The sequence below is a fragment of the Perna viridis genome, chromosome 2 (assembly GCF_037379345.1).
Source record: "Perna viridis isolate PV_CMFRI_1.1 ecotype Kerala chromosome 2, ASM3737934v1, whole genome shotgun sequence".
In the NCBI taxonomy this organism is placed as follows: Eukaryota; Metazoa; Mollusca; class Bivalvia; order Mytilida; family Mytilidae; genus Perna; species Perna viridis.
The window spans coordinates 36,913,379-36,926,371 of record NC_142446.1 but is presented as its reverse complement, the minus strand read 5'-3'; the positions used below and the strand labels follow the sequence as shown (position 1 = coordinate 36,926,371).

The following is a 12,993-nucleotide window of genomic DNA, read 5'->3' as shown; positions in this document are numbered from 1 at the left end:
TAGGAGTACTCCATGGGGAGATAATGCAAGATATGGGTTTTAAATTTTACATTTTTGAAGCAGGGGGTATTCTCAGAATCTCTATGTGAGCTTGCTCACAGTATTTCTAGTTTGAAATAAATGTTATAAAAACTTCATATTAGATTTGAAAAATAACTTTCAAACATAACATGAAAATATTTGTTCTTTTTAAAGTTTATCCCAATTCACACATCAATAAACTCCTTCAAAACAGATTTAAGTGCATGATAATTTGGCAAAGATATTTGTTTATATGTATATTACAATGTTTGTACATGCACTTCTCTGTGCATCACTAAAAAGTCACCCTTTAGAATCAACTTATATTTAATGAAAAAATATTTAGGAGTTGTATTTCAAAAAACTTAAAATGCTTTCCTTCATGTCATGATTTCCATTTGTAATTGCACTCGTTCACCTTCAGATGTCTAATGTGAGTTAGCGTGTTGTAAGTCAATGTTTAAAATGTCTGAATACTTGCAGAACATATTGAATTTTCCTGTCCTGAAATAAATCAAGTAATTTCCAATGACTGTATATGAATCATATTGCTATTTAATCTAAGAGGTATTCTACAAATATAAAAATGTTTTTTACAATATTTTCCAAGTGGTTACTGGTAGTCTTTAAATACAATTGTATGTTTATTGGTCTGTCTGTCTACAGAACTTGGTTGAGGCTATGTCTCTAAAGTCACTACATCTCTTCATGTATTCTTTTTTTAGAAATACATACTATACTGCCATTTTGAGTACCTAAATGAATTTTGAAGGAGTTACAAGACGTTCAGTATTTCCACGCATTTGACATTCACAAGCACCTACATGTAATAATCTTGTTCCAATTCTATAACTAATGTTTGATATTTCAGGAAAAAAACAGACTCACCTTTTGAATCAAAACCAAAATTAGCAAGAAACAATTCTGTTGAAAGAAAACTACCTGAAAATCACCATTTGGATAGTAACAAAAATGAAACTGGCAAAACAATGGTTCGTGTTGATTACAATCCAGCCAGTGGTGTGACTTTCCGGGAAAATAAAACGTCAGACGTTCAAGTTGTTGGCAAAGGATATAATGATGAGCCTAACGAGACAAAACCAATTATTATGGGATTCAATGGAAGGCGAAGACGTGTTCAATCAAAAGGTAGGCCAGCAGGTCGGTCTGGGTTTTTTTTTGTTTTTTTTTTGTTTTTTTGTTTTTTTTGGTTTTCACATGTATTTTTGTGTATGATTTGACCCTGAAGCACTGTTTTTAATTTTTAAACCATTTTAACCATGTGCTCAATTAGAGATTGTTTGTATGAATGAAAGCTATATTTGAAGTTGAAAAAAAATTCCAACATTACTAAAATGAAGTTTAGTTTATAAGACAGTGGTTGTTACTGAGAAAAAATGTTGTCTATTTTAATTTTTGGGAGTCTACAAATTTTGACTATGCATACTTGTATAAAACCAGGGGATTTAATAATACTATAATGATAAGTGAATTAGCAAAACAAGTAAATGGGTTAGGTTTGATGACTATAAAGACTGAAAAACTTAATTTTTGTTAGTTTATAATTGATTTTTTTGCCATTAAAATAAAGTTATTTCTGTTTTTTTTTGGCTCTGATATGCACCAAAGTATTAGGAAGATATTCATTCATTCAAATCTTTTGAGCACCTCACTAAGTTTGTAATAACCATTGATAAATATGTGTGACACTGCAGTAAAAAAAAAGAGTCACTGCTTGAACAATTATCAGTGTTACTTTGTTAATTAATGATGTGTGGTATAATATCAATCCATTTGCCTCTATATCTCTTTGTAAAGGATGATGATAAAGCTTCTGGGAGTTCTTTTATTTATTGTGGATTTTCATTTTTCCTGATATTTTCTTTGATTTGTATGGACTGGCTTTAAATCCTAAATTACCAGATTTTATTCTAAAATAACTATATTTTTGTACATCTGTTTATTGTGGACAATGTATTTTTCTAGGCCCAGTTTCAATTATTTTATTCTGTGATCAATGTCATTTATCATATTGCTCCTGTTAAAGAAACGATATTCAAAATGTTTCATTTTGAGATAAGGTAATGAATTTTGTGCATTGATTAAAAATGGCATTTTGGTAGGACGATTAATTGAAATATTGTTCTGTATTGAAAATGAAACACAGTTTGAAGCACTAGAAGTGTTCTTCACTTTTTCAAGTTTTTTATTAGATTTGCTGCAATATGTTATGTCACTTTTGACTAACTAAGCTTTTCACTGTTTACTTTACCAGATCTTGAATTCAGTTTTGAAACTTAAAATTTTCAAAAAAATTTCTTATATGTAGAAAGAATATCAATTTGATTATGTATAGAGCAATATGCTATATATTTTAAACATTAAGTAAAACTACGAAAATGAAAATACTTAAATAAAATGCATACATATTGAATATATATTTAAAATAATGTTTTCAGTTTCTGTAAAATGTATTATTCTTCACTTTGCATGATAAAGGTCTTTGAAATATCTAATATGTTGAAGTCATCCTTTTACAGAAAGTTATGGAGGCATAGAATGTTTACTCACTAAATGCTGTATAATGGGAACTCAAAAGGCGTTGAAAGACGTGAATAGTAACATCCAGAGAATCAGCAAAAATAAATCTAAAATCTGAAAATTCCCATTTTAATACTTTTTTTTAAAAAATTTTATTAATTCCCAATTGAAAAAAGAAAATTTCATTGTTTCTTTTTTTTTCTGTTTTTCTGTTTTTTTTTGTTTTTTTTTATCTTGGAGTGGAAAATAAACTGTAGACTTAGAAGTATTTCTATCTCTTAGGGTAGAACAAAATAATAAAGAGCACCAGTATATCATCACAAAAAATAGGACCTAAATTATTAGAAGCTTATTCTGCACTCCCCTTTATCAAAACCCTTTTTTCTGCTCTAACATGGTTGAACATCACTGCATGTTACTGTTCACTTCAAATCCTTTTGATTGGTTAATCCACTGACCAATCAGCACTCACCCATGCCATTTGTTGTTGTGTTTGCAGGCCCCCTTTTGTCACCTTTAGGTGTGGCCTCAGTAAACAGCCACGGTGCAGTGGACTGGGATGATGATAAAATCCCCACCTCTGATGGGATTGGTGTAATTGGCAAGGGTAGGTTTTGTCTGTTGTCCTCATTTCTTTTGCTTTTTTTAGTAGTTTTAGAACAATATTTTTTTTTGTTGATCTTTTTTGAAAATTTATGTTCTATGTGGCATACCTTTTTCTTATCTTCTTGCTGGATAAACTAACAATGTCCACTTTGATCAATAACAGAGTGATCTGGAATATTGTGGGCATATGTATATATTTTGAAGAGGAAATTCAAAAGGACCTGAAATTTATTCATATTGACCTTTGAACTCCACTTTATTTGGACTTCTCAGAGTGGACAAGTTTGAAAGGGAGACTTAATTTGATGACAATATTTCAACAGAATTTGATTTCCTAGTATTCTATACTGACAGGAAATACTAGAATTAACATCTTTAAACATTATTCATTACCATTTTTCTCTTTTGGGTATTGGTGTAAAAAACACTTTTCATGATCTTTGCTTTCACTTGGGTATACATTCTGAAATACTAACAAAATTTCATGAAATCAGGGCTGGAATAGGGTCTACACAATAGTACACATCCTGTGGTATAATTTTAGTATAATACTGTCATTGATGTAATTCACAATATTTTCCTGAAGTAATCAAAGATTTTAACCAAAGGTGTAGGGACATTAAGCTATGGATATTGCCTAAAAATATCAACTTTGTTGAAATAGTATAAAAATGTTTATAACATAGTAAAAGATATAAGTTTAAGGAAAAATAATATTTTGTGGCATTAATTCATTGTTATGATGTCATAATGGTGCCACAATTTTTCGTCATTAAACAAAAACTTCTGCGAATTGTAAATTTTTTTGTTTTTTTTTTGTTTTTTTTTCCTGACATATTTACACTTAGAAAACTATGCTCACAACCCAAGAAACAACTTTATATTTTCACATATAATAAACTATGAAATAATGTATTTACTAACTGTGAAGTTGTTTCTTGGATGTGGACACCAATTTATTTCCTTGCCAAAACTATGACCAGAGAGTGACCAAAAAGTACAAAATTTGACAGAATATCTGAATATTGGTTAACTTCAAGCAATTTTTCTGTTCTTTTAATGCAGGAATTATCAGAAGTCTTTATGTTTTCTCATTTGTGATGGATTCAAGTCTGCAAATTCATGATTAAATCATTCAACACTTTATTATTAATTTTCAGTTGTATCTTAGACCAGTAAGACCTTTCATCGCCCTATCTCCTTATATTAATTAAGATGTATGCATTTCAAGGTGTTATGCTTCTATCCTTGTATAGAATTGATATTTTGATAAGTAACTCCTTCAGGGTTATTTGAGTGCTTTCATAGGGTATTACATAATCAAAGTTACTCATGCTTTTTTCACAAATCCGTGTTGATTTTGTAAGAATGTTGTTTTTAATGATCTCCCATAGTCAAGAGCCCTAGCAATAAATTAGACTGCAAAACATACACAAAAGGAGCTATTTCTCAACACTGCTCTGTAAGTTTCTATTTTAATGCTAGCTAATTTTTATAATATGCCCATTTTTCGATGGATACACATGTATGAGATACTCTTGTCTGTCTGGTGGCATGCTGTACATTAACTAAACTTTTTTTTTATATGTTTTAGAGTTATGGGACTTCACATGTGATAATTTAAAAATAAAAGAAAGAAAGAGTGTATCATGTGCTTAGGCTGTTTATTTTGAGTGGGTGCTATATTGCAATCACCTTTGTCCATTAAACTTTTCTGTAACAAATTTCTCATCTTTATTTAAGGGAATGCTTAGATATTTGGTATATTGCTTTTGCATGTTGATTTGTACTGTGTCTCTCTTTTTCATGTTTGACAAATGGTTGAGTGGGGGTATTAGTTCTTATTTCGATCTAGTATACAACATTTTGTTTTTAATGTATCACTTAATACTTTAATGAAGATCAATTGAATTAAGATTTTCTTGTCAGGTTCAATTTAATGACAACCAAAACTTATGGCTGATAGTGTTTTCTTTTTGAGGAAATTTTAGCTGTTACTGTCTGAAGGGATCTTTTTTTGTCAATTAATTATTCAAACTTCTGGAGAAATTACTTTTATGTGGACATATGACAAAATAGTTAAAAATGTACCATTTCTGAGTTTATATTAAGTGTAGTTTAGTTGCATTTTCTTCAAGTTAATATTAAAGTAGGCTGTGTATAATGTGTTAATATCAAAAGGTTCATGTATTGTATTAATGGAGTATACTTGTACTATTACTCGGCATTATTGCATCTAAATTTTATTTGCACAATGAAGTCTGGCATTTTAAGAAGCAAAAAAAAGGGAGGCGATTTAATATTAAGTCACTAATGGTGAATTGATACAGATGGAGGCTTTTGTTGTTTTCTCATAATATATTGCAAAACTACATCAATTGTGAAATGACGACCACAAAAACACAATAAGGCTTTTATTTTGCATCACATATCAAAGGAACACCTGCACTAACTGTCAACTGACATGCTGTTTGTTAATAACTTTTTTGTAGACTATTGCATGATCTGATAGTACTAGCTATAAATGAATATCTCCTACATCATGTACCTCCTGCTAAATTTTAACTGCTCTTCTTTAGATATAGATGCCAATTGCTATTCCAATGTCCATTTATTGCCTCTATTTTAAGAATTTGTTGTGGGAATATCTGGCTTTCAGTTCTGTGATAAAATCCTTATAGGAGACATTGTAGTTGCTCTACCTTCTAGTGTTATTTGATAGCCTCTATTTTAAGACTTACAATGAAGCAGGGGATAAAACATACAATGGCCTTCCAAATGTATGTTAGTCTATGAAAGAAAATGCATTTTGCTCTCTTATCAAATTTGATAGGTAAATAAACGGAGATTGATTCTACTCCAATGACAAACTGAATACATCTTTCTGAACAAAATTCATTAATGGGCTAGTCAATTGGAAATTTATCATGTTTATACACAATATGATGAGTCGCAAACATTTTTAATCTTTTCAAGAAGTGGTGCTTTAAATTCAATTTACTTGACATAATTGAACTATTTTTTATATGAAGGTTATGTGCATTTTAATACATGCATGAAATTATTTGCTTTAAAGAAGTCCAAGTGTGAAACTTGAAATAATTTGATATTGAAAAGTTGTCATGTGGATCTACTGTGAACAAGGTAAATAGCCATTTGCAAAGGGTAAAAATTTACTATTAATGATTATGGTAAACATCTTATTCAATTTGATAGTAGGCTAATGTCAAGAGACCTTTTTATGGCGAATATAAACTTTAAAAAAAATTTGTTTTGAGAGGTTGCATAACTGTGTTAACTGAAGCAGAGGGGGTAATACATTTATGAAGGCAAATATGTAAATTAATGCCAAATATGGGTTTTGATTCTTAAAAAATGATTACAATAATTTTCATAATAAATGGAAATTATAGGTTTTTGAACCTATTCTGGTTTTTTTGTTTACTTAATTTAAGTTTAATACAGTTACTTCAACAGTAATGTTTCTGATATAGATTTTAATAGATCCAAGACTGCATGTTATAAGATTTTGTTTGTAAGTGTTAAATAATTGTCTAAAAGTACAATGTCCCTCCTGTTGTGTATTAACCAATTTTGCTATGCAGTATTTTACAATAAAAATGTTGAAGACTCGACTTGTGGTCACTGACTCATTTTATTGATGCTTATGATTTTTTTTTTTCCCAGGAATGTTTGATTCCAGCAATGGGTTTGAGCATTCATCTGCTGGAAATTCCCAGTCTAAAGACTCTGATCGCAAACCTCAGAAAAATGATGGTAAAGATTTCTCCAGTGGTGTTGTTGGTGTAGGTGTTAACAATCGTACCAATGATGAATTGTATAATGATTATGCTGATGAAGAGGATGTAAGCATTCAGATATATTCTTGTGTTCCATGTTACAAATAAATTCTGTAAATAAGGTCATTTTTGTATGGGTGGATTATTTTGTTGAATTCAGGTTTGAGAAATTTACATAAAATAATCCTCACGCTAAAACTCCATTGGAATATATTTGCAGAAACTTTCTGCAAAATTTACTTCCAGGTCAAGTGTTTAACCCAGCAAACTGCCTAAATAACACCCTGCAAAAATGTTGAGGTTAATAGTACATGTATATCAATGCATTGAAATAATTCAGGTGATATGTGGGTTGTATACCCAACAAGAAAAGTTATCTGTTTAGTCTCTTTGTCTAGACAATGAAGCCAACTTCAAAAAGCCCTTTAAGAAATTGAAAGTGGTTAAAATCTAGTAGAAATGTCATAATGTCAAAAAATACTGTTTTATGAAGAATTTGTTTTGGTTTTGATAAGTCGTCAAATTTTGTTTGTCTGTAAAAATCAATTACAACTAAAAATCATGAGGTTTAGAGTTATTTGATCATGGATTACTTTGCACTTAGATAAATTGTATTCCAATTGATTTGAAATGTTTCTAAATGCAAGAATGTGAAAGTAAGACCTCTGTGATTGAAAAATATGGAAAAAACAAATACAAAATGTACTCTGATGCATTAAGTATAAGAAATTGATTCAGTTTTTTATAAGTGTTAGAGCTTGCCATTTTGGAGGCCTTTGGAATGAATAAATGTGACCAAAATGAGTAGCTATGTTGTTTTGTGTTTTGGTATTAATCAAGATAAACAAGATTTAAAAAGTATAAACTGTGTTAAAATGAACATAGAATGTGCTGGAATGTTAGATAAGGTTTGTAGTTTGTTGTGTACAGAATATAACTACAGTCTTCTTCATTAAGATGTAACAAACATGGTCTGATTGGTAAATTTACAAAGTATTTGTAATGCATATATATATAAGACATTGATGACATTGGACTTTTATTGCTTTCCAATATCAAATACAAACTGAATTTAAACATGTTCCACTTTCTATACATATGATACCTCATCTTTAACAAGCCTCTTTGATCAATATTTTTAAAAGTAGCTGTAGGTAGCAATTTCCACCTGCTACATCTGAATTTTTGCTGTCTGCTTTAGAAAGCTTTATATTGAAACACGTTTTTGATGTATAGAGGTAGCTATCAACTTTTTGATTTATGGAGAGCTATTCCTAGAACTTTTCTAAGCTCTGTGTGATGTGGGCAAATAGTAGAAAACAAATCTGAGGTTCAGCTTGAATGAATAAATGGAAAGCACACTTAATATGCATAGGGCAAAGTGTGAGTTAAATATTTGACTACTGTTCTAAAGTATTTAGATGACTACAACCGTATAGTGAAGTTTTGACTGGAAATTATTTCCACTTCTGATGTTGGTTAAATGAATGAAAATCTGCCACTATATGGCACATTCTATGTTGCTACAATCAATATTGCAACCCAGTACTGTAGTGTTTGATTTTTACAGATCATGTATTTTAATGTTAGAGTATGATATCAACCTATCTGTTACAGTTGAATAATAAACCCATGAGCAAAACCATGAAGGAAAGATTGGAGAGAGTACAAAAGGAGAAGGAAGAAAAAGCTGAGTTGCAAAGAATAGAAAGAGAAAAGAAGAAACAAGAACATGACGAAAAGCTTCGAAAGGAACGGGAGCGTCAACAAGAGAAGCTACGTCGGCTGAATACTAATGAAAGCATAGGTATTGAGTGTAAGTTTTTACTGCACTGCAATGTTTAAATTTTACCGTAGGCCACCTATAAGCAATTTTTTTGGTTCTCAGGCCCCATTGTCTCCTTACCAATTTTTTATCATTATATCAATGAAAAAAGAAAATGACCTTCATCATTTTTTTTGTTTTTTGCTGTGAATAATGTAAAAGCAATGTCTTTACTACTTTATGGTTAAGAAATGTCTTCTGCTCTGGTTGATTTTTATGAAAAATGGCTTGAGAACCGAAATATTTAAATGGCCTTACACTCTTTACTGTCATTAACTACGACTTCAGGCCTGGATCTCATAAAACATGCTTTAGATTACTCTATATTGTCAGAGATATTTTCTTACCTTTGTTTCAATTTGTCACATTTACTATCAAAGCTGAAATTTTATTATTTATATAATTTATGAGACCCTGGCTATGTCTTTAATATTGGGTAAGGAACATGTATATTAAAGTTTTCTAATTTCTGTGGTATGGATTTCATGCAACTCTCTATATGCACTTTATGTTGGCATTTATGCTGCCAACTAACAAATTCATTTGGTTGGATGTAGATTTCTATTTGCTTTGTAAGGCTTGTTTTACTGTTTTCTCAGTTAATATTTTGTTCATTTATGTGAAGGGTCTCCAGGAGACTTCTATTTCAGACTGATGTAGGGTAGTCTATTTCTTAGTTATTGAAGAAAAGTATGCTGAAAGTGCCAATAAGTGATTGACTCCTAAAAAGTAAAATTAAATGATAGATGGTGAATAAAAAAAATGCTAAGTGCTTCATTGAGCAAATGATTTCCAAAAGTGAAATTAAAGAGATGAAGGAAAACTAAGTTACATTCCAAAGGAGACTAAAATCATAATTACATTAGACAGGTGATCTTTATAAACAGGCAAATTTTACATAGAATGTACTACATAGGGATATTATAATCATAGTCCGTTAAGACAGGATATTGCTGAGTACAGATGGTCACTATGATAGGTTTGGCTGTATGCTGAAAGTGTCATGAAGTGAATAACCCCCAATTGTAAGATTAACTAATGAAATTACAACAAGAGAGTGGGTTCTAGACTTAATATGGAGTTGGTTCTTTATGCTGTTATTGACATCTATGTACTTGTATCAGGATAACCTAGTTTGCTTCATGTTTTGTCATCCAGCTTGACAACAGATTTTTATGACTCCAGTCTGTGCTGGAGGTTACTTGATGTCATGGTCCTGCACAGTTCTTAATAGAGCATCTCAATCTTCATCCGTTATGCATGATGCTATGATTTCCATCAGGATTTATTATCAGGATAATTTCGTTTTCTGTGTGAATTATTAGTCAGTGGCAATAGCAGTCTTCCACGATTAGATTCCTTTCCATACTAATTAAATTAAAGCAACTGAAAAAGCTAAGTAAATTAGTGGACGTTTCAGTCAGTGGATTTATCAGGCTTCCACAAGAATGATTGGATGTCTAGAGTCATTAATTAGACATATGGAAAGTGAATGAACTAATTAATCTGTATTACAAGGCAGACATAGCTTGTTTCTCTATATGCTGATTGATAGACATTTTCTCCAGTGTTAGGATGTAATATGATTGCATAAGATTATTGTGGATTGGGATCCTGTGATTCATTGGAGAGAATAAATTGTTTTAAGGATATTTGGTGATTCTTGTTTTGGCTGAGTACAGAATATTTTAATGGTCATTTGCTTTTTACATTTTTCGTCGTGCTTTTAAGGTCATTAAGGTTGTTTGATACAATTGACTGCTCCAAATCATGACACTTAAAGTGTATCAAAAAATTTCTTTGAAGTACTTCCTTTTAAAGTGTAATTAATGTCTTGAGTCACAACTTTGAGTATTTAATCTAAACGGCAAGTTTGATATGATTTTGAGATTCGCACGTAACATTAGATACAGCTTGTATTTGTGGTAATTGTGCTTCTTTGACTAAATGATGTTTTAATAGGTTTTTTTTTCAAATATGAGCTGTTCATTAGTTGTATTGATTAAAGTCGTATTATCATATTGTAGTTTTTAGGTAGTATAGTTGTCAGTTTGACAAATTATCAGCCTTCATCATCACCAATCTGCTGAAATGTCAATTTCTTTTAGACTTTCATGATGTGATTATAATTAAGATAGGAAAAGGTGTTGCATAGTAGAAACATTTGTGTCATAGGGACATTCCATCTTTTGATGAAATCCCTTTTTAAGTCTCACATAAAAGTTATTGATAGGCTAAGTTAAAAAGAAAGAAAAAAATCATTTCTTGCTTTATTAGAAGTTTCGTAATTCATGGTATTTCCAAAGCTTGGTTGGTTCTTTGGAACTACATATTGTATTTCTAACTTTACTTCAAGTTTTAGCCCTAGTGGGTCAGGGATATAGTGTGTTTTTGCAAATATGTTAATTTTGTTTTTTCTCTTTAATTTTAAGCAAGATTTATCTGTATCTGTATTTCTATCCTACAAACAATCCACAGGAACCTGCATTTTTGAACATCTAATGAAAGTAGCTGTTTTCCATGGCCTTATTCAATTATATGGAGTTTTCTCGTTAGTTCTGAATATAGCTGAAATATTGCTGATCGGGCGTTAAACCCCAACAAACAAACAAACTCATTAGTTCTTGGGTTTTTTTTCTGAAATAGAAGAGATAAATTAGTGCAGCTGCAGCATTTCCATGTACATTAATGATACATAATGATCAGGTATCTGTGCTTGGTGTCTATGCTGGAGAGAAAATTAATGTTTATTCTTTGTATTTACAGCAATATCAATATCAAACCCATCATCTGGTTCTAGTACACCGAAAACCAGAGCCTCACCTTCGTTGTCTCCAAGGAAACCAATGAAGAAAACGTAAGTGGATTATTTGCATCTGAAACAATGACATTTTTTATGAATTATTATGCAACATCGTTGCTATGATAGTTACATCGTGAGTATTTCAGTGCTTTGTGTTTTTTTTACTATTGAATGAATCCTTTTGTAATATTTCATATTGATTTGTGACAATATGAAATAATATTGATGTGTTGAATGGCTTTCATTCTTCGGCTAATTGTGTAAATTTCTCTAAGTCTGGATATTTTAATTCATTAGTGATTCATAGTTTGTAATTCTTATCACATTTATTACTGAAAAGATACAAACTTAAGTTTGCTAAACATTATCAATTTTTAGTGTTTTCATTCAACTTTATACATGTAATCCTGTTAGTACTTTACTGATATGAAATATATAATGAGGAAATACAGGCAAAATAGCTTTTAAATGAAACAGGTTTTATCTGGTTCAATTGGCATTGATATTTGTGATTTCGAGAACATAGTGCTAGTAAGTTTTGCAATGTTTTATGTATTTGAACTGATATGGATATCCCATAGTAGTTCAAAGTATAGTTTTTAGTTGCTGAGGTTGTTGCCAGTTCTGTTCCTCTATAAATAAAAATGAAAACTTTGAAGATACTAATCAGTCATGTTTGTAAATTTTGCAGTCCTAGTCAAACGTCAGAAACGTCAAAATCTGTGTTAGAATCAGATAACCCAGATGACTGGCAGCCTTACAGGGACCCAGATCACGCTCTCCGTGATGCAATGAATTGTGTTTCAAATGAAGAATGGTAAGTTTGGTATTGGAGGTTGTAGAGTGCAGTCTGGGTGTTGGAAAATTAATAATAACTCAATCAGAAGAAAAGTAAAAATTAGGAATATCAATGTCTCTGTTGGTATAACTTTATAGACAAACGAAAAACTGAAAAAAAATACTAAACATTGTAATAGAAAAAAACAAAAGCTGCACTGATTAGGTTGTATTAATTGGTTTTTTTTTTGTGTTTATCTTTTTGTTTGATTTGACTTCTATTAATTTTTAGGGAAGTCAAGTGTAATGGTCTGAACAGTATTCGTCGGCTGGCTTTGTTTCACCCAGACACGCTTTCAAATCAGCTACATAATGTATTATTGGCAATCTTAAAAGAGGTACGTAATTATGTGAATACAATTGTAGTTTGGCCAGTTTGTCTTAAATTGACATAACTCTTTCGATAAAATGAATATGTTATGAAGAAGTTTGTCTTAAATTGACATAACTCTTTCGATAAAATGAATATGTTATGAAGAAAGTTTAATGTTTTTTGTTGTAATTTTTGTAAATTTTTAAGGGAAATGCATAACAATAAAAAATTGGTCGTACTTTATTTC

The 12,993-nt window shown here is 30.6% G+C and overlaps 1 protein-coding gene across 19 annotated transcripts in view; it reads left to right on the top strand.

Moving 5' to 3' along the window:
* LOC148624880 (TOG array regulator of axonemal microtubules protein 1-like) overlaps positions 1–12,993 on the top strand; it is a 58,263-nt gene that overhangs the window by 33,299 nt on the left and 11,971 nt on the right. For 17 of the 19 annotated variants that reach the window (XM_088567952.1, XM_088567951.1, XM_088567949.1 and 14 more), the window contains 7 exons: positions 893–1,170; positions 3,062–3,169; positions 6,856–7,034; positions 8,586–8,784; positions 11,560–11,650; positions 12,288–12,413; positions 12,666–12,771. In XM_088567952.1, the coding sequence (XP_088424078.1) occupies positions 893–1,170; positions 3,062–3,169; positions 6,856–7,034; positions 8,586–8,784; positions 11,560–11,650; positions 12,288–12,413; positions 12,666–12,771 (1,087 nt within the window). The remainder of the gene's footprint in view (positions 1–892; positions 1,171–3,061; positions 3,170–6,855; positions 7,035–8,585; positions 8,785–11,559; positions 11,651–12,287; positions 12,414–12,665; positions 12,772–12,993) is intronic. The other 2 variants (XM_088567934.1, XM_088567940.1) reach the window with 2 other exon arrangements.